At 46.5% G+C, this 21,293-nt stretch overlaps 1 protein-coding gene across 2 annotated transcripts in view; it reads right to left on the bottom strand.

Moving 5' to 3' along the window:
• The window catches only part of srgap2 (SLIT-ROBO Rho GTPase activating protein 2), a 147,822-nt gene extending 126,838 nt beyond the window's left edge, over nucleotides 1–20,984 (bottom strand). For both annotated transcript variants that reach the window (XM_078241982.1, XM_078241986.1), the window contains exon 1: nucleotides 20,844–20,984. In XM_078241982.1, coding sequence (XP_078098108.1) covers nucleotides 20,844–20,910 — 67 coding nt within the window. In that variant the 5' untranslated portion in view covers nucleotides 20,911–20,984. The remainder of the gene's footprint in view (nucleotides 1–20,843) is intronic.
• Between the last annotated feature and the right edge of the window lie 309 nt (nucleotides 20,985–21,293).

Genomic DNA, 21,293 nt, shown 5'->3' with positions numbered 1-21,293 from the left:
TCACAGCCGATGGTTTGTGAAGCAAAATAATTGGATGTTGCAATTTCTGAAGTTACTAAATTTGATATCAAACTCCACCCAACGTGCCATAGAAACATCCCCGAGAATGGCCAATGATCCACTGACTGAAGCTTCCAGGGTAACAATTATTCACAGACAACCTGGTCCCTGCTCTGTCTCTGTGACCCACCCACAATGCAATCTGTGACGTTAGTGTGTCAGACACTAACCCGCTGGTCGCACTGCTTCCCGACCAAGCCATCGCTAAGTTGCCGCTGCAGGAACAGAGCCAAGGGAAGCTGTGTCTGCTGGCAATCATGGTTAATCATGCTCTCAAGCCAATACTTCCTTTGTGCGGTTAGTGCTGAGGATTGTTTGCTGTCAGTGGGCAGTGATTCGCTCCCCTAGGGATCAGGCCAGAGGGCGTTCCACTGCCAAGATAGAGGCTGGTCACGGAAAAATTTACTTTCAAAATTGAAAGTGAAGGGGAGGGAATGTGGTCCATCTTGGTTTCAGCTGCTCTTTTTGGAGATGATACAAGTTTATTTCAGCCTTCATGTCCAGTTTGTTTAAACCAGCTGACTTTAGTTCAAAGAATCAATTAAGCCCATCACCCCGGTAACCATTCTTCACATCAAGTCCACACCCCTGTGTCAGACCCTATTCCACAATAAAGTCCACCTTACAGACCAGCCTGACCATTCCCAAGCCCAGCCTCCACACGCAAACACTTCCTAATGAGAAACCAGTACCGTCATACTCCCACCATCACAATACAGATAAGCAAATAATCACGGGGTAACATTCTAATGCTGAAGGAGTGTCGCACTGTCAGAGGGTCAGTGCTGAGGGAGTGCCGCACTGTCAGAGGGTCAGTGCTGAGGGAGTGCTGCACTGTCAGAGGGTCAGTGCTGAAGGAGTGCCGCACTGTCAGAGGGTCAGTGCTGAGGGAGTGCCGCACTGTCAGAGGGTCAGTGCTGAGGGTGTGCCGCACTGCCAGAGGGTCAGTGCTGAGGGAGTGCCGCACTGTCAGAGGGTCAGCGCTGAGGGAGTGCCGCACTGTCAGAGGGTCAGTGCTGAGGGAGTGCCGCACTGTCAGAGGGTCAGTGGTGAGGGAGTGCCGCACTGCCAGAGGGTCAGTGCTGAGGGAGTGCCGCACTGCCAGAGGGTCAGTGCTGAGGGAGTGCCGCACTGCCAGAGGGTCAGTGCTGAGGGAGTGCTTCTCCCAGTTTCAGGGTCAATGTTTATTGCTTAACCCAGAGCGGCAAGAGAAACAAGCCAGCCTTGTGCTTCACTGCTCCTTATACAAGATATCACTGTTCACACAATGACTTCCACATTTGCTTCTGTAAGATCTGTCACTGCACTCCATGTAATTCATTTGAAGTGAAGCAGTTGAGGGGTTTTGATGCTGGGAGAAGGTTCTCAAAGTAAAAATGTTTATTGGAGAGGCAGAGTGCACAGATTTTGCATTCGAACCAACACAGAGGCTTTGCCAGATCTCCTGTCGCTCACATGACAACATCTCCTCCAGTGACACCAACCAACATTTACTTTTCTTTCAAACATCCATCTCATTTAGCAGTTGCTTAGAGTCAGTGTGCGAGCTCTTGGCTTTGCAACATTCCAGCAGCTCCAAGATCACTGACTCCAACTGGATAGGATCCTGCGGTTCCAACTGGGCATATATCCCCAGTTACAACTCTGCAGAACAAGCTTCGCATTAGCATTCTCCCCCCCACAGGGTCTCGGCAGGGAACACAAACTGGGGAGTGTGTGTGTGTGTGTGTGTGTGTGTGTGTGTGTGTGTGTGGGGGGGGGGGGGATGTTATTATTGGAATAGGAAGCTGTTCTCCTCCTTCAGTCTGCAGCCTCGAAAGCCAACAGTCCTCCTGGTATCTGGGCCAACAGCAGCAGCAGAAGACATTCAGCAACTGGTCAATCATTTCGTTCAGATTTCTGGGATCTTGCTCAGTGCAAAAGTAGCTGCTAACAACAGACTTCAAAATAGTTAATGGTCCTTGGAGCGCTTTGGGACAAAGTACTGTGTATATAAAGCCTTCCTTCCTGCCTCCGCCCAATACAAGTGTTTTTGGGATCCTCTCATATCCTCGCTGAGATTCCAGTGCACGGACTCTGGATTCCAGAGATAGCAACCTTGTGACATGAGATAAGCCCTTGTTTGAAGTGCTGTCACTGTTGAAGGTCTGACTGCAAGCTCTCCTCCTGTGGCACACCCCCGGCTCTCACAATGACAGTCGGAATACATTAGCACAACCCCTCTGGGCTACAGGTCAGGAATTCTGCACAGGAGTCACTCATTAAACAGCTGCTTCATTCAAATATATTCACAAATAATCACATCAAGCTAAAGGCAGGATGTGGTATAGTTACCTCAGCATGAACCCAGTCACAATACAAACTCCAGACTCGCAGGAATCCAGCTTGGAGAGTGGAACTGATCGCTGGTACGCACTTAACTCTGAACTAATATCATTCATGGATGGAAAGTGGGCCATTGACAAGAGGCAGGCTTGTTGTTGGTTCAATCCCTGCTCGGTGCTCTAATACCCGATTCCAGCCTGGGAGGGGAATGGGTCCAATGTGATTGGCTTTGATTTCCCAGAGCTTGGGAAAGGGAGATCGGATTCCCGGGATTCCCAGTCCCGATCAAACACTGGAGAAACTGCCTGGAAAGTAAGCGAGCTGCAAACATCATGTAAACAAGATAAACATCAGTTTTGGATGCGAGAATCATAGAATCCCTACAGCGCAGAAGGAGGCCATTCGGCCCACTGAGTCTGCACCGACCAGAATCCCACCCAGGCCCTATCCCCATAACCCCACATACTCACCCTGCTAATCCCTCTAACCTACGCATCTCAGGACACTAAGGGGCAATTTAGCATGGCCAATCCACCTAACCCACACATCTTTCAGACTGTGGGAGGAAACCGGAGCACCCGGAGGAAACCCACGCAGACACGGGGAGAATGTGCGGAGTTTGCACAGTCACCCCCAAGCCAGGAATCGAACCCGGGTCCCTGGCACTGTGAGGCAGCAGTGCTAACCACTGTGCCATTCAGGTCAACTGTCAGAAATGATGATTCATAGAATTGTTATAGCACAGAATGCCATTCGGCCCACTGTATCTGTGCCAGCTCTTCTAAGGAGCAAGTCACATATGGCCACCCCTCACCCTCTCCCCCGATCCCTGCACCTTCCTCCTTTTTGGGCAATTGGAACGTTTAGAAAATGTAGAAAAGTTTACAGCACAGAAGAGGCCACTCTGCCCATCGCCTCTGCGCTGCCTGCTAAAGGAGCCAGCCAGCTGATCCTGTTTCCAGCGACCAGTTGGGAGAGGGTGGGTGGGAGGGGGGGGGTTGGGCAATGGCAGGGCCAACGGACACAGCTAGGACAAGACAACACAAAAAGGACGGACGCAATGCAAGGAACGCTCAGGTGTCCGCAGTCCTGCCGGTTACAGCACTTCAAACACAGACACCTTTTCGAGTTGAGAGTTTCTGCTTCCATTATACTTTCAGTCAGTGCGTTCCAGACTCCCAGAACCCCCTGGGTGCTCTATCCAGCCCCTTCACCATTCTGTACATCTCAATCAAATCTCCCCTTGGCCTCCTCTGCTCCATGGAGGTTAACCCCAGCCTACCCAATCTTTCCTCATAGCTGCAATTTTCCAGTCCTGGCAACATCCCCGTCAGTCTCCTCTGTACCCTCTCGAATGTAATGACATCCTTTCTGTAATGAGGTGACTAGAACTACACTCACTACTCAGGTTGTGGCCTAACTAATATTTGATTTGATTGATTATTGTCACACGTATTAACAAACAGTGAAAAATATTGTTTCTTGCGCGCTGTACAGACAAAGCATACCGTTCATAGAGAAGGAAAGGAGAGGGTGCAGAATGTAGTGTTACAGTCATAGCTAGGGTGTAGAGAAAGTTCAACTTAATGCAAGATAGGTTCCATTCAAAAGTCTGACAGCAGCAGGGTAGAAGCTGTTCTTGAGTCGGTTGGTAAGTGATCTCAGACTTTTGTATCTTTTTCCCGATGGATGAAGATGGAAGAGAGAATGTCCGGGGTGCGTGGGGTCCTTAACTATGCTGGCTGCTTTGCCGAGGCAGCGGGAAGTGTAGACAGAGTCAATGGATGGGAGGCTGGTTTGCGTGATGGATTGGGCTACATTCACCACCTTTTGTAGTTCCTTGTGGTCTTGGGCAGAGCAGGAGCCCATACCAAGCTGTGATACAACCAGAAAGAATGCTTTCTATGGTGCATCTGTAAAAGTAATTCCAGCGAAACCTCCCAGCTCTTATATTCCATGCCTCGGCTAATAAAGGAAAGGATTCCATTTGCCTTAACCACCTTATTGAACTGATCTACTACCTTCGGGGACCTGCGGACATTCACTCCAAGGTGCCCCACTTCCTCTACACCTCTCAGCACCCTCCCACTCAATGTGTAATCCTTTGCCCTGTTTGACCTCCCCAAATGCATCACCTCTCACTTCTCCGGGTTGAATTCCATTTGCCACTTTTCTGCCCACCTGACCAGTCCATATCTCCCAGCAGTCTGTAGCCATCCTCCTCGCTGACAAACACGGCCAATTTTAGTGCCGTCTGCAAATTTATTGATGATACCCCCCTATACTGATGTTCAAACGGGGGTTAGAAGGTGGCTGTTCATTGTGGAATCCCAACTTGAGAGTTAGCACTCCGGGCAGGGGGAGGAAACAACACATTTGTAACTTAAACCAACCCCAAATCAGGTGCACAAATACAGACCATTCTCAAAAAGGAGAAAAGCAGCGTGAACCCTCTCGATTCATCATGTGACTGGCAGATCTGCCAAGTGGGCTTGCTGTACAGCTGCTGCCCTGATCATTAACCGTGTCCCTAATTAACCCTCATTAAAGCAGCTAAAGGGTCCTTTGAAAGAGGAAGTCATTAAGTATTATAATTAGGAATATCCAAACAGTAAACTTGCATGGTCTTGACACGAGAAAGAGAAACTTGACCTCAGAATCCCCACCATTAAACAAAACCACAAACTCCTTCATGCAAAATGTCACAAAATAATTAGCAGCACCGAGCGCTGAACCTCCTTTGAAATTATGAATCTTTGTGACATTAGGCCTGAGGGTGGGGGAGTCAGTGATCCTGCTCCTCAACTCTACCCACTACCTCGCTCGAGAAGGAACGTGTGGTTGCTGGGAGAAAACAAGATCAGGATAGGCAGCCATGCCACCTTTTACACATTCAAATAGCCACTCAGTGGTTATGTCAAGTGGGCAATTGGTTGGGAGCTGGGAGAAGCAGCGTCCCCTGAGGTGATCAATGCCTTCGGGAAAAGGGTGAAAGACAACAGGACTTTTCCCACCCTCAAAACAAATCAGAAATTCAAGCCTGCAATCCGATTTTTTTTATTCATTCGTGGGACATGGGCGTCGCTGGCTGGGCCAGCATTTATTGCCCATCCCTAGTTGCCCTTGGAGGGCAGTTGAGAGTCAACCACATTGCTGTGGCTCTGGAGTCACATGTAGGTCAGACCGGGTAAGGACGGCAGATTTCTTTCCCTCAAGGACATTAGTGAACCAGATGGGTTTTTCCGACAATCGGCAATGGTTTCATGTGGATTCTTAATTCCAGATATTTTTTATTGGATTCTAATTCCACCATCTGCCATAGTGGGATTCGAACTCGGGTCCCCAGAACATTAGCTGAGTTTCTGGATTAATGTTCTAGCGATAATACCACTAGGCCATCGGCTATGCCGAGTGGGTGATGAGGCCCAGGATCAGTCGGCTAAATTTTGCCGAGTTGTCAGCAATTTCACACGACAGTGCGATGTTTGGTGGCGCCATGTTTGGATGGTCCCTCAAGCATGGATGTTCCAGAGTCAGCAGGATGCCAATTAGATCCATTTAGCAGCCAATCACGTGGTATTTGCCACCTGCGCAATGTTGTCAATGGCGTAGAGGCCTTGCTGTGTCAGGAGCCTTAATGGAGCGGGGGTAGCATTGCAGCATCATTATTCAAGGATTTTCAGTTATTTGCTGGTGGGAATCCACAAAGTGGATCCATCCTTAAGCACCGGGGAGGCCCCTGCAGCCACTTCCCAGAGATCGATTCCTCCATTAACGTTTCCCTTGCTGCAATGGTGACTACTCCCTGCCAGTGAAGGTGCCTGTTTGGCACTGGTACTGTTGATGGTCAGGCATTGCCCACACTGAGCGTGGCTGGTGGTCCCACCCACTGGCTATGCCAAACGGATCTTCCTACACTAGAACCAAGCCACTATCCCGAACTAGATCGCAGGCAACTTCATGAGTGGCTACCTTCGGGAAGACAATGTCCATCATATTATTGCAGCCACATCATCTCCTTGCCGAGGAAACGGGGTTAAAGTAATAAAACACAGGTGGGAATTTAGCAACCTCCCACCAATGGAGTTAGTTCAATTGGGAAATGGTCTGAAGGACCTTCTCCAAAGTATCAGCTTCCGACCACTTCCATCATCATGATCAGGAAATAAAAAGAATGAGTACACAGATATCACAAACGCTTTTCAGTATGTATCGACAGTGTCACTGCAGCGGTCTAAACCAATCCTCGCCCCAACACCAACCCTCATTAAATTCTCGTTCCAAAGAAGAGTCATTGCGAATGAGAAACGTTAACTCTGTTTCTCTCTCCACAGATGCTAAATAGTAAAAAGTAAAGTTGATTAGTCACAAGTAATTAACACTGCAACGAAGTTACTGTGAAATCCCCTAGTCGCCACAGTCCAGCGCCTGTTCGGGTCAATGCAGCTAACCAGCGCGTCTTTCAGAGTGTGGGAGGAAACTGGAGCACCCGGAGGAAACCCACGCAGACACGGGGAGAACGTGCAGCCTCCACACAGACAGTGACTCAAGCCGGGAATCGAACCCGGGTCCCTGGCACTGTGAGGCAGCAGTGCTAACCACTGTGCCACCTTGCTGCCCATGTCGCTGCCAGACCTGCTGGATTTTTCCAGCACCCACAGCATTTTGCTTTTACTTAATTCAGCTGAATTTGAGCCATTATTGTGATGATCCTTTCCATCCCCTCCCAGTCCCTTCGCTGTTTGTATGAAGGGTGTGTCTGAGTAACCCCTGAACTCTGATTGCAAATAACAAATCGCAGGAAATGTCCCCCGTGCAGCGCAGAGTAAGTAGTCAGTTGGTAGCACACAACTTCAATGCTGCTGATGTTGAAATATAACACAAAGACATCCTGCGGGATATTGGCTACCCTGATCCAATCATTGCTCGCTGTATATCACACTAATTATTGAACCGGCCTTAAACCGTCACTTTCAGTGCTGAAAAGTGTCCCGTCCACCTCAGATTATCCTGGAAGGGCAACATTAAAAATAGGAGGAGGAGGCCATTCGGCCCTTCGAGCCTGCTCTGCCATTCACTATAATCATGGCTGATCATCTAACTCAATAGCCTGATCTCACCTTCTGCCCATATCCTTTGATCCCTTTCACCCCAAGAGCTGTGTCTAACTCCTTCTTGAAAACATTCAACGTTTTGGCCTCAGCTACTTTCTGTGGCAGTGAATTCCACACATTCACCACCCTCTGGGTGAAGAAATTTCTCCTAATCTCAATCCTAAAAGGTTTACCTCGTATTCTTAAAACCATGACCCCTGGTTTTGGACACCCTCCCCCTGAATTGAGAACATCCTTCCTGCATCTATCCTGTCCAGTCCTGTTAGAATTTTATTAGTCCCTATGAGATCTCCTCTCATTCTTCTAAGCTCCAATGAATATCATCCTAACCGACTCAATCTCTCCTCAAATGTCAGTCCTGCCATCCCAGGAATCAGTCTGGTAAAACTTTTCTGTGCTCCCTTGAGAACAAGAACATCCCTCCTCAGAAAAGGAGACCAAAACCGTACACAATATTCTAGGTATGGCCTCACCAAGGCCCTGTATAATTACAACACATCCCTGCTCCTGTACTCGAAACCTCTCTCAGTGATGGCCAACATGCCATTTGCCTTCTTTACCGCCTGCTGCACCTGCATGCTTACCTTCAGCGACTGGTGCACAAGGACACCCAGGTCCCGCTGCACAGTCCCCTTTCCCAATTTATACCCATTCAGATAATAATCTGCCCTCCTGTTATTGCTACCAAAGTGGATTTATCCACATTATACTGCATCTGCCATGCAGTTACCCACACACTCAGCCTGTCCAAATCACACCGAAGCATCTCTACATCTTCCTCACAGCTCACCCTCCCACCCAACTTTGTATCATCTGCAAGTTTGGAAATATTACATTTACCTTTTTCAACTAAATCATATATATTGTGAATAGCTGGGGTTCCAGCACCAATCCCTGCGATGCCCCACTAGTCACTGCCTGCCATTCAGAAAAAGATCCGTTTATTCCTGCAAGCTACCTTAAATATTTCAGCAGCAGGTAAAGCTAGCTGCTTCACGCTGCGACTGTGCAGTAGCAACATGAATGGTTCTCATCACTAACAGGATTCTGCCTATCACACAAACGAATAATGTGGGGTACGAATTTCAATGCCCGTGTGATGCCAGGTATGTAGGCTGTACGTCCCAAAGACTGGCAGACCTGTTCGCAACAGGCAAGGTACAGGACCTGTACCCAACCAGCCCGTGCTTGCAACACTCAGAACATTAGGTGTGATTCCACGGCTGGACAATATTTGCTAAACAATCCTAAGTGTGCTAAAAATTATGCTAACGACCAACGGGGCGGCACGGTAGCACAATGGTTCGCACTGCTGCTTCACAGCTCCAGGGACCTGGGCTCGATTCCCGGCTTGGGTCACTGTCTGTGTGGAGTTTGCACATTCTCCTCGTGTCTGCGTGGGCTTCCTCCGGGTGCTCCGGTTTCCTCCCACAGTCCAAAGATGTGCGGGTCAGGTTGATTGGCCATGATAAAAATTGCCCTTAGTGTCCTGAGATGTGTAGGTTGGAGGGATTAGTGGGTAAATATGTAGGGATATGGGGGTAGGGCCTGGGTGGGATTGTGGTCGATGGGCCAAATGGCCTCTTTCTGTACTGTAGGGTTTCTATGATTTCTATGAAGATTGTAGGTCAGGCTCACAATGTGGCAGATTTGCATGTGCTGGAAGCTACATATATTAATACACAGGGCCCAGTGCTTTGCAGACAGAAAGAACAGGTACACACATTGCACCTGTTTCAGCTAAACAAAATATGTGATAGCCATTTGCTGGTTCATCCTTCAGGGAAATGCCATGATCAAATTCAAGCTGCCTGGTTTAAATTTCAAGCAATGCTTGGCAGTTAACTGTCAGTCACCATCAACTGAAGCATTCTCCATGGCAGTGTCTCTATCAATCAGAGTCCATTTGCCAAACAATCAGCACCCTCTTCTCATACAAAATAAACTTGTTTCTCCTGACATGGGCATTCTTGTGGTTGTCCTGATGAGTGCAAGATGTGAAGCTTCAACAAAATGTCTTTTTTCAGCAATGTTGTACAGTAAGTGTATATAGGGTATAGTAAGTGACAGATATGGAGGATGTTCTCACTGGAAAGATGGAGGATGAGGGGTGACCTAATAGAGGTGTATAAAATTATGAAAGGCATAGATAGGGTGAATGGTGGGAAGCTTTTTCCCAGGTCGGTGGTGATGTTCACGAGGGGTCATAGGTTCCGGGGGGGGGGGGGGGGGGGGGGGGGAAAGAGGGGAAGAGAGAGAGGAAAGGTTTAACACGGATATCAGAAGGGCGTATTTTACACAGAGGGTGGTGGGGGCCTGGAATGCGCTGCCGGGCAAGGTGGTGGAGGCGGACACACTTGGAACGTTTAAGACTTATCTAGATAGCCGCATGGACGGAGTGGGAATGGAGGGATACAAAAGAATGGTCTAGTTTGGACCAGGGAGCGGCGCGGGCTTGGAGGGCCGAAGGGCCTGTTCCTGTGCTGTGTTGTTCTTTGTATATCAATGGTTTTGCAACATACAAAATTACCACCGCCGGCCTCCACAGACACCTATAAGTACTGACCCCTAACAACCCCTATCAGAGACGCCATGGAAATGCTGACCCATCAGAGGCCACCCATAAATACGGAGTCCCTGGGACTATCATCAGGGACCCCACATAACACTGACCCCTACTAGGGACCCCAACATTTATAAGGGACTCTGGGAAGGTGCCAGCAGTTGCTGGAGATCTGTACATAGGCATCAATATTTGCACAAAAGGAATATCAGTGACCTGTTCAACTGTTGAAGGCATCACTTCCCAATTCTACTCCTGTCCTTTCCTGCTCCCAGGTAAAGTCACTGCATTATAATGAACAGTAAGTAGTCTCACAACACCAGGTTACCGTCCAACAGGTTTATTTGGTAGCGTTCGGAGCGCTGCTCCTTCACTCACGTGATGAAGGAGCAGCGCTCTGAAAGCTTGTGATACCAAATAAATCAGTTGGACTTTAACTTGGTGTTGAGAGACTTCTTACTGTGCCCACTCCAGTCCAACGCCGGCAACTCCACATCATCATAATGAAGGGTTGCTTGAATGAACACACTGTCTCACTCTCACTACGCGGTTAGTCTAGCTACAGTTAAACTATCCAAAACCTTTGAAATACATGGAGATTCCAGACTAGTCACTCACTGAACTACAGCGTCATCAGAGTTCTTTAAAATATCTCAGATTCTTTTGCTTCTCTGCATCAAATACTGGGACTCGCAGCTGCTGGAGAACTGTTAGCCTTTAATCTCTTCAATCTCTGACTTCAAACTCACAGAGCAAGGGAGAGAGACAGCTTGAGGACAACTCTTGCCTGCCCTGCTTGTGGTCTGTCAAGGCAAAACTAGGTTTGACGCACCCAGGTCCCTGACCTAAGCCAAAGTGAGCTGATCACAGTTAGGATCTCAGTCAAAGTGGCGCAATCCCTGGGCTAGAGAGCATTGATGGTGGGTAGGTGGCCATTGGGGCAATGAAAATCAGTCAACACTCCCACCTCAGAAACTTTCCACATTAAGGTTAGTTGTCTGTTTTTGGGATGTGGGCAGCATTGAGGAGTGTACAGTGTAGGAGTGACATGTAGGCCAGGACTTCCCTTCCCTGATGGACACTAGTGACCCAGTCAGTTTGGGACAACAACAACAGCAGCTTTCAGGGGCAGCGGTTCCAACCTGTGAATTCACAGATATGTTAAAAACATGATTTCACAACTTCTCATGGTGGAAATTGAACTCTCTGATCCCTAGGACAGTATATTAACAAACATGACTTGATGGTGGGCTAAGAACTGAATAGATTACCCATCCTCATTTCCCAGGGCAAGGTGCCCACGACAAGCTCTTGCCAGCAAGATCTATCTCCGAGAAAGCAATTCATATTTCCGGGACCAGGAAGAAAAATGAAGAGGTAATTAAGGAGGTCAGTGAAGAGAAGATGCTTGTCCATCTCAAAACACCTCTCATATCCCAGAGAAACTTGCACCCTCACCATCAGCACAAAGAGATTCTACCTCAGCTGTCTGGCTGATGAATATGAGCTTGGCATCACCCAACCATACCGAGAGATGGGAGAGATCAATGAGAAAGAATGGCAAAGCAATCCACAGCAAGAAAGACCGTAAACATTCACAGCACTTAAAGATTCCCTTTAAGTTGGAGAGGATCTAGAGATACCTTATTCCCATTTTAATCGCAAGTGACAGTAATTTATTTCATTCAATCTGGGTCATAACAGAGCAGGAACCAGAAATCAATCATTAAACTCAATTAAATTTTAATCCTCTACTACTTGACTGAAATCTCAGAAGGTCCACAGATACACAACGGGCCAGTGAGTGCTTTGTCAGGGTATGGACTGGCAATCACTAGGATTATAACAATACGTGTCGAGTATCTTTCATCCACAAATCAAAACTATCCAAAACCCACACTTGTTTTTTTAACCTCATTGACCTTTAACAGAGGAAGTCTAGTTGTTTATCTGCACTGTTTACCTCGCCAGATTTGTTTTAAAGTTTATTTATTTGTGTCACAAGTAGGCTTACATTAACACTGCAATGAAGTTACTGTGAAAATCCCCCAGTCGCGACACTCCGGCGCCTGTTCGGGTACACTGGGGGAGAATTTAGCACCTAACCAGCATGTCTTTCAGAGGAAACCGGAGCACCCGGAAGAAACCCGTGCAGACACGGGGAGAAGGTGCAGACTCCACACAGACAGTGACCCAAGCCGGGAATCGAACCTGGGTCCCTGGTACTGTGAGGCAGCAGTGCTAACCAGTGTGCTACCGTGCGGTCACTACTGTAATGCAGAAAACAGAGTGACCAATCTGCACACAGCAAATTCCACAAACAGCAATGTGATAATCATCAAATAATCTATAATTAGATAATATAAAATATTGTCCTGGGCATTGAGAACTTCCCTGTTCTTCCTCAGATTAGTGCCACAGGATTTGTACCTGCAAATGAGGGGCAGTCAGTGCCTCAGTTTAACATCTCATTCAAAAGACAGCTCCTCTGACACTGCAGCACTCCCTCTGTACTGCAGGAGCGAAATATCAGCAAGCTTTCCCATTCTACTCCCGAATTAGCCAAACTTTACACAGAGCAGAAACTGAGATGAGGGCTGCAGCATTCATCCGCACTGTGCATTTAATATTGGCACTCCCACCACAGTCAAACAATAAAATATAGGAATCAGTACAACAGAGCGACTAATTCTGTGTCACAGGCTGGAATATGGTGGAGGTTTTACTTTGATCATTTTCAAAGAAACACTTTCCTTTGTATAAATCCTACATTTTGCAGCTTGACTTCAATACAATCTATTCTCGGAGAGCGTACCCTCGCTATACAGACTCTCAGCACACAGATGCTCTGTGCATTAAACAATTCCTGCTGTTTTGAGTTTGCTTGATGATACAAGATCAGCTCTTTATTAAATTTTATTTTTGCTATCTGGCAGGTTCTTTAGACAGAAAACTGGCAGGAATACCAGCCAAAAAACATCATGTAACCATGCACAAAACCAACTGCATGATGAGCTCAGCTGGGACACTAACCTTCATCCACCTGGGTTAGATAAGTGATTCAGTAATCGGTTAGCTACGGTATACCTCTCTCGTCTACACAATCCTCTGATCACTGTCCAGTGACTCATTAAGAAAGAACACGCCAGCAGATATCAGGGAAAACGAGACCAGTGGCAGGGATCAAGCATAGCCTTTTGAAAATTCATTTATGGGATGTGGGCGTCGCTGGCTAGGCCAGCATTTATTACCCATCCCTAACTGCCCTTGAGAAGGTGGTGGTGAGCTGCCTTCTTTAATCGCTGCAGTCCATGTGGTGTAGGTACACCCACAGTGCTGTTAGGGAGGGAGCTTCAAGATTTTGACAGTGAAGGAACGGCGATATATTTCCAAGTCTGGGTGGTGAGTGACTTGGAGGGGAACTTGCAGGTGATGGTGTTCCCAAATATCTGCTGCCCTTGTCCTTCTAGATGGGAGTCATGATGTGGAGATGCCGGCGTTGGACTGGGGTAAACACAGTAAGAAGTTTAACAACACCAGGTTAAAGTCCAACAGGTTTATTTGGTAGCAAAAGCCACACAAGCTTTCGGAGCTCCATGCCCCTTAAGGTTGATGTACTGCCATCCACGTGATTCAGTAATCGGTTAGCGAAGGCATACCTCTCTCGTCTACACAAGACAACAATGAAGTACTCCTTTTTGCAAGTGGTTATGTTCATCAGAGCAAAGTATTTCAGGGGCTTGGAGCTCCGAAAGCTTGTGTGGCTTTTGCTACCAAATAAACCTGTTGGACTTTAACCTGGTGTTGTTAAACTTCTTCTAGATGGTAGCAGTCATGGTTTAGATGATGCTGTCTAAGGATAACGGCCACCAGGATGGGCTATCAGTGTCTGACAATCTCTATCCCCAGTAAGAGAATCAGGAAAATAGGAGTAAAACTTGACTGAAGACCAATGGGTGGAGGGAGAGGGGATGGTAGAGAGTCAAGAAGAGAATGAGAGTTGATTAAATTCCAGACCGCTTCCCGGTCCCTCATTATTCCTGTCGCCAGTGGTTGCCCAATGTGATTGGCTGGAGGAACTGGAGATCTATCACAATCTAGAGCAAAGTTAAGGTTGATGTACTGCCATCCACGTGATTCAGTAATCGGTTAGCGAAGGCATACCTCTCTCGTCTACACAAGACAACCATGAAGTACTCCTTTTTGCAAGTGGTTATGTTCATCAGAGCAAAGTATTTCAACACTGAGGATGTTCCCCTTTCACGCACCAGGTATTAAGCACTCCCAGGCTAAGAACAACTGAGCCACAAGCCCCACCGTTCCCCCCCCCCCCTCCCCAATGAGCCTTAATCCCCAGCTTGATGCTCCCCATGCCAGTGAGGGTTTTGCTATTTCCCACACAAGCCATCCTGGGTAAGATTGCGAGGGCAGAATTAACATTTGTTGTTTGCCTGGTTGAAATTGGATTGAGACTCATTTCACACAGGATGTGCCCAAGAGAGGAAAACAATCACCCTCCCTCAGCCTAGGATTGATTTAAACCAGAGTTTCAAAGATGAAAAAGGCTAGTTGGCTAACCCACGGACTAGTAATCATTAAATCTCTTTAATACATGACAGAGTGTATTTGACATTCACATCTGTAGCAGGAAGGAACAGATTATGCTCTTATGCCTATTAATTCAGAGTCAGGTTTTCTGCTAAAATATTCTCATTATCCAGTAATTAAAGTAAATGAATTAACATAAGACTGCACAGAAACCTTCTCAACTGTTAGCCCAGGATTGGAGAATTTAACACCGCTTTGAGCACAGCGATTGAAGCTGAGAGAATTTACTATAACCACCAATTATCCCTGCAGTTTAATCCAAATAATGTTGGGAGTATAAACATTATTAGCCCAACATTTAGATACTGCTCTTATCCTCTTGTACCATATTGAAAAGCAAGAGAGAGAACATATAGGCGTGACACGCGCGCACACACACAGACAAGGCAACACCAAAGCACAGAAAGCTTACGACCAAACTGGAATTACTGGGCCACAAATGAAAGTTATCCTGACTATGTTGAAACTGGCCTCATGCCACTGGCAATACAATCCCTGGAATCAAGACACTTTACAGTTCAGAGGTGAAGACCGCCTTAGGTTCACCTGCAGGGTGACGGTGTGTGTGGGTGGAAGCACAGGAGGTAGCACTTACAACCGTCTTATTTGTTTGAGCTGCCTTCAGTGAAAACAACAAACTGAAGCAAAACTTTTCAGAGCATTGGCTGCCTGCATTATTCTGGGTCAATCTATTTGGCTCCTGTCTCTTGCTCCCTGTCTTGACAATTGGCACTGCATGGTCCAGCATGCCTCACCACAGCAAGAATCCTTAACTTCTTACCAAAGGCAGCAAGCGCAGCCCAATGTATTCAGCGAGATCACTTGTATTATTTAATAATGCAATACTATGTGCTATGGGCGGCACGGTGGCACAGTGGTTAGCTCTGCTGCCTCACAGCGCCAGGGATCCGGATTCGATTTCCGGCTTGGGTCACTGTCTGTGTGGAGTTTGCATGTTCTCCCCGTGTCTTCATGGGTTTCCTCCGGGTGCTCCGGTTTCCTCCCACAGTCTGAAAAAGGTGCTGTTTAGGTGCATTGACCCAAATAGGCACCAGAGTGTGGTGACTAGGGGAATTTCACAGTAACTTCATTGCAGTGTTAATATAAGCCTTACTTGTGACTAATAAACTTTTACTTTTCAATGGACCATCTACACCCAGCCCAGAGTCAATGTAGACACCAGATAAAAAAATAATTCATTCAAATGCGCAATGGAAGCATCTTACCAACATGTTGCCTATTAGAGACATAGCCTTATCAAAGTCTATTACTCAATCATACAGTGCAGGAGGAGGCCATTTGGCCCATTGTGACAATGTTCGCTCTTTGAAAGGGTCCAATTAGGCCCATTCACACCATCTCTCTCCATAGCACAGTGATATTTTCCCTTTTAAGTATGATCCTGTATCTACTTAGCAAAGTCTGTTTAATGGGAGCGTGGGGAAGGTTGTGGAGAGAAAAGGTGAATTTTGTCTGTGAGGGATTCCCAAACTCAAACAACAAACATGGACATTAGATACAGGGTTTGACCATTAAATCCTGGGATATCTCCCCTGGTGAAGGGAAAAATAAAGTAACACTTAGAAAGATGCTGAGGAAGGAAAGAGTGGGAATTGCAGAGGCGCTGGTGATAATCTTCCAGTCTTCTCAGACCCAGGGGTGGTGCCAGAGAACTGGTGACTTGTGAATGTTACACACTTGTTCAGAAAGTGGTGCAAGATAAAGCAGGCAACTACAGACCGATCAGTTTGAATATAGTGGCAAGAAAACTTCTGGAAGCTATAGTTCGGGACAAAATCAACAGTCACTTGGACTAGCTTAGGGATTTTAAAAAAAGGGCGGCATGGACAAGTTGGGCTGAAGGGCCTGTTTCCATGCTGTAAACCTCTATGACTCTAAGTGCAGGGCAATTAAGGGAAGCCAGCATGGATTCATTAACAGAAAATCATATTGAACTAATTTGCTGGAGTGTTTCTGAGGAGGCGACAGAGAAGGTTGATAAGGACAATGGTGTTGATGTGGTCTATATGGATTTTCAAAAGGTATTTGATACAGTGCCACACAACAGACTTGTGAGCAAAGTTCTAGTGCGTGGAATAAAAGGGAAATTAGGCACTTGGATAAGAAATTGACAAGTACCCAATGGCCTCCATCTGTACTGTAGGTTCTATGATTCTTTGAGTGACAGGAAGCAGAGAATAATGATAAATGTTGTTTTTCAGACTGGAGGAAAGTTTGTGGTGGAGTTCCCCAGGGATCAGTGCTGGGACCTTTGGTCTTCCTGATATATATTATTAATTAGACTGGGGTGTTCAGGGCATGATTTCAAAATTTGCAGATGACATGATGATTGGAAACATTGTCAACTGTGATGAGAATAGTCTTGAACTCAGGACATAGATAAATTGATGGAATAGGCAGACTGGGGGCAAATGAAGTTCAATGTCGAGAAGTGTGGGGTGATTCATTTTGGCAGGAAGAATATGGAGGGATTAGGATAAAATAAATGGAGAAACTCTAAAGGAGGTGCAGAAACAGTGGGACCTTGGTATATATGTAAATAAGTAATTGAAGTTTGTACGGCATATTGAGAGAGCAGTTAATAAAACACTAGGTATTTAGGTTTTATTAATAGGGATATTGAATACAAGAGTAAGGTGGTCATGTTGAACTTGTGTAAGACACTAGTTAGGCCTCATTTGGAATACTGCGTTCAGTTTTGGGCACCATACTTGAGGAAGGATTGGAAGGTATTGGAGAAAATACAGAGGAGATTTACAAGAATGATTCCCCAGGGATAAACAACTGTAACAATGAGGATAGATTGGAGAGGTTGGATCTGTTTCCTTTGGAGAAAAGGCAGCTGAGGAGACTTAAGAGGTATTCAAGATCCTGAGGGGTATGGACACGTTAAATAGTGGGAAACTGTCCCCACTCAAGACAACATCAAGAACGAGAGGGCACAGATTAACAATAATTGGCAAAAGGAATACAAAAGTGATGAGGAAAAATGTTTTCACCAGAGGGTGGTTACAGTTTGGAATGAATTTTCTGAGAGGCTGGAAGAGACAGGTTCAATTGAGATACTCAAAAAGAAATTGAATTGCTATTTAAAAAGAAAGAATGTGCGAGGTTATGGGGATAAGGCAGGGGAGGGGTATTATGTAGAATTCTCTTTCAGAGAGCCAGTACAGACTCAATGGGCTGAATGGCATCCTTCAGTGCTGCAAGGATTCTGTGATTCTGCGAACTAGAAATTTACTCCCGAAGCAGGAATTTGATACCTTTGATGCATTAAATGTAATACTAAAATAAAAAAACTAAACAACATTTTGGTACTAATTATCATTGACCAACAAGCAACTGGGGATGAGAGAGAGAGAAATCAAGGCAAAGTCTCTGGGGTAAATAACAGAAAATACTGAATGCAGCAAGTCTGGCAGCATCAGTGGAGAGAGAAACAGAGTTAATATTTCAAGCCTATGTGACTTTTCTTCAGGACTGTCATACTGGACTCAAAATTATAATTCTGTTTCTCTCTCCACAGATGCTGCCAGATCTGCTGAGTATTTCCAACACTTTCTGGTTTTTATTTCAGATCCTTGCCGGTATTTTGCTTTATTATCAGGCCTCTGAAGCTCTGCTGGTTCCAAGACAAGATATGGAGTCAATTCAGTTCTTCATGGGGGACTCCCGAGGTCTATGTGTGGAGTTAATAATATTTATAATCCCAACATTATGTTAGGTTAAACTGCAGGGATAATTGGAATGTGCCTTACACTCAGAGCTTCAAATATTATACTCAAAAATAATAGATTGTCCAATCTTGGACCTGGTCTAACAGTTGAAAGTTTCTGTGCAGTTCCATAGAATCCCTACACTGCAGAAGGAGGCCATTTGGCCCATCAAGTCTGCACCGACCACAATCCTACTTGAGCCCAATCCTTATAACCCCACTTATTTACCCTGCTAGCCTCCCCCCCCCCGCCCGACACTAAGGGGCAATTTAGCGTGGCCAATCAACCTAACCCGCACATCTTTGGACTGTGGGAGGAAACCGGAGCACCCGGAGGAAACCCACGCAGACACGGGGAGAACATGCAAACTCCACACAGACAGTGACCCAAGCCAGGAATCGAATCCAGGTCACTGGCACTGTGAGACAGCAGTGCTAACCACCGTGCGCCACCCTTGTCTCCAGTTACTTAATTACTGGGCAACAAATATTTTAGCAGAAAACCTGATTTTGAATGAATAGGCATGGACTGTAAACTTGTTTCTTCCCGCTATGTGAATGTTAGATACATTTTGTCACAGATTAGTGTGTTAATGATTACAACTGTTGACAATTAACCACAGAGCCTTCCTACCTACCTCACTCGTTCATCGAAAGAATAGACCCGTCACCAAGGTTGCGATTTCTCCTAGTCAGTTCTGGAAAAATCCCACAATCAAATTCCCCAATGGGGCAAAGTGGTCGTGGTTGGATACATTGTCAGTGGGTGGGGAGGGATGGCTTGCTGCAGTTGGTTATGACCTGGATATCATTCTGCGATCAGACACGGTTATGGTTCTCTGAAGTTTAATTTAAGACAATAACAAGTTTCCATGCATTGGGACATTGGGAATAAAACTCATCTTGAATATCAGAATTAAGTGAGTTATTAAACCATTGAGGGACTTCTGCATCACTTGCTGCCCGAGATCCTGGAGTTAAATGAGAGAGACCTGAGTACACACACACACACGAAACCAGCTCAAATTGTCCTCATTGTCAAACATGCTATGTGTTTTTAGGACATACAGTGCAAGGTTACAGAAACACCCAGAGCAATACTGGCTGAAAGAAACTTTACTGTCCAAACCCAAAAACACAGGCACTGCTCAGGATTACTCCAATGTAACATGTCTTGCAATGTCTTCCAGATTTTAAATAGTCCTTCAGAAAGCTGGATGCTCTCACTTCTCCAGTCTTGCTTTGTACCCTGATCCTAGCAGTATTGAAGGCGAGGAATTCCAGTCACAATGCATCAAACTGCATCCAGATAAAACAAAACACTAATCGTCCCCCTCCCCCCCGCCCACTCCCCATTTCCTGCCCTGCCTGCAGACAATGTGGGTGAGACTGGCCTTGTTCAGAGCACAATATGTGATAGCAAATTGTCAATACCTTTCTACCCCCCACCCCCCAGCACATTCCAGTTCCCACTGGCTAACCGACTGGAAATGGGCCGCCCAGTTCCTATTGCCCCCTTTCTGCTTCTTCAAGTTCACCCCCACTTGACTCTTGGGGTCTGAGTTCAGTAATCACCGGTCACGCGGTACCCCACAGATACCTCCCCCGACCTACTTGTATTGGGAAAAGCCCAGGCAGCGAGCTCAAAGGCAATTCAACTATCACTGGCATCACAGGGGAGTCTAATTCCAGCCTCCCCAACATCTGCCAACACACTTCACACCAAGTCACTGGTGAGGGAACAGGAGGGGAATCCGTGGGTGATTCAGTGTCGCTCTCTCGGGATGGCACACCACCAACTACTGCATTATTCCACCTGTTGCCTGGCTGGAGTCCAGGGCTGAAGCAGACATCCTACACATGGCCTGGTGCTGTACAATGCCTCGAGGGGAAGGGTACATTTCTGGAAGGTGTCCCGTGTCACACGGTCGCATCCTGCATGCTAGGAAAACATGTTGCTTTTGGCTGGAAGATGGAACTGCAGTGACTTGACCCTTAACCCCACTGCTGCAAAAGACCCAACAATGTCTTTCTCTCTCTCAATCCCACCCCAACCCTTGCTGTGGCTCACAAACATCTCAAATCGACCTCATGAAGCTTGGCTTGTTTTTTTTCCCAATCTCATTGTGAATTGTAGAATAATGTGTCTGCCTGAGAGAGGGATGAGACAGACATTGTCACAGGGATCTCACACCGTGCCAATCAGGATACCTTACAGAGGACGAACGCATTTTACCAGCGGATTTTAACCAGAACGATTTGAAAATTAAATTTCCTGGAGATTATTTTTCCAGCATTAAAAACAGGGTGGGTAAACAGCATTCATTTGCACGGCTAACCCTGTGTGAGACTCAGACTGCTGTCGTTTTTTCTGGGATTAAAACTCTGCTGTGCAAAATACTGCAATCTGAATGAAAAAGGAAGAGGCAAAACCTACCCTTGACTTGTGTGTCATACTCGGTAATTATCTCCTTGTCTTTCTTGAATTTAGCAGGCGATGTCATGGCTGTCCGTCCACAAAATGTTCACCAAGGAAGAATTAGCAGACGCGGTGATGAGATCCTAATCCTGTTGCTGCCCAGTTCTCCTCCACCCAGCCTTTCCGAGCTGCCTCTCGGTGCGAATCGAACCCTCGGCTGCAACTGAAAACCAACAAGGGAAACTGACCGGGGAGGGAAACAAAAAAAAAACAGATTTGAAATATCTGTAAATGTAAAGAGCGATAGACAACAGCTCCAACTGCAAACCAGCCCCTCAAATCAGTGACGGCTCTTCAATCCGGGAGGGAGGGAGGGAGAGGGAGGGAGGGGATGGGTTAGGAAAGAATTAAAAAGCCTCCAGCCGCTGGCAATGCCAGGGAGAGGGGGAGTGTGCGAGAATGTAAGGG

The sequence above is a fragment of the Mustelus asterias genome, chromosome 25 (genome assembly GCF_964213995.1).
Source record: "Mustelus asterias chromosome 25, sMusAst1.hap1.1, whole genome shotgun sequence".
NCBI classification, from domain to species: domain Eukaryota; kingdom Metazoa; phylum Chordata; class Chondrichthyes; order Carcharhiniformes; family Triakidae; genus Mustelus; species Mustelus asterias.
This window is presented reverse-complemented; position numbering and strand designations above follow the sequence as displayed.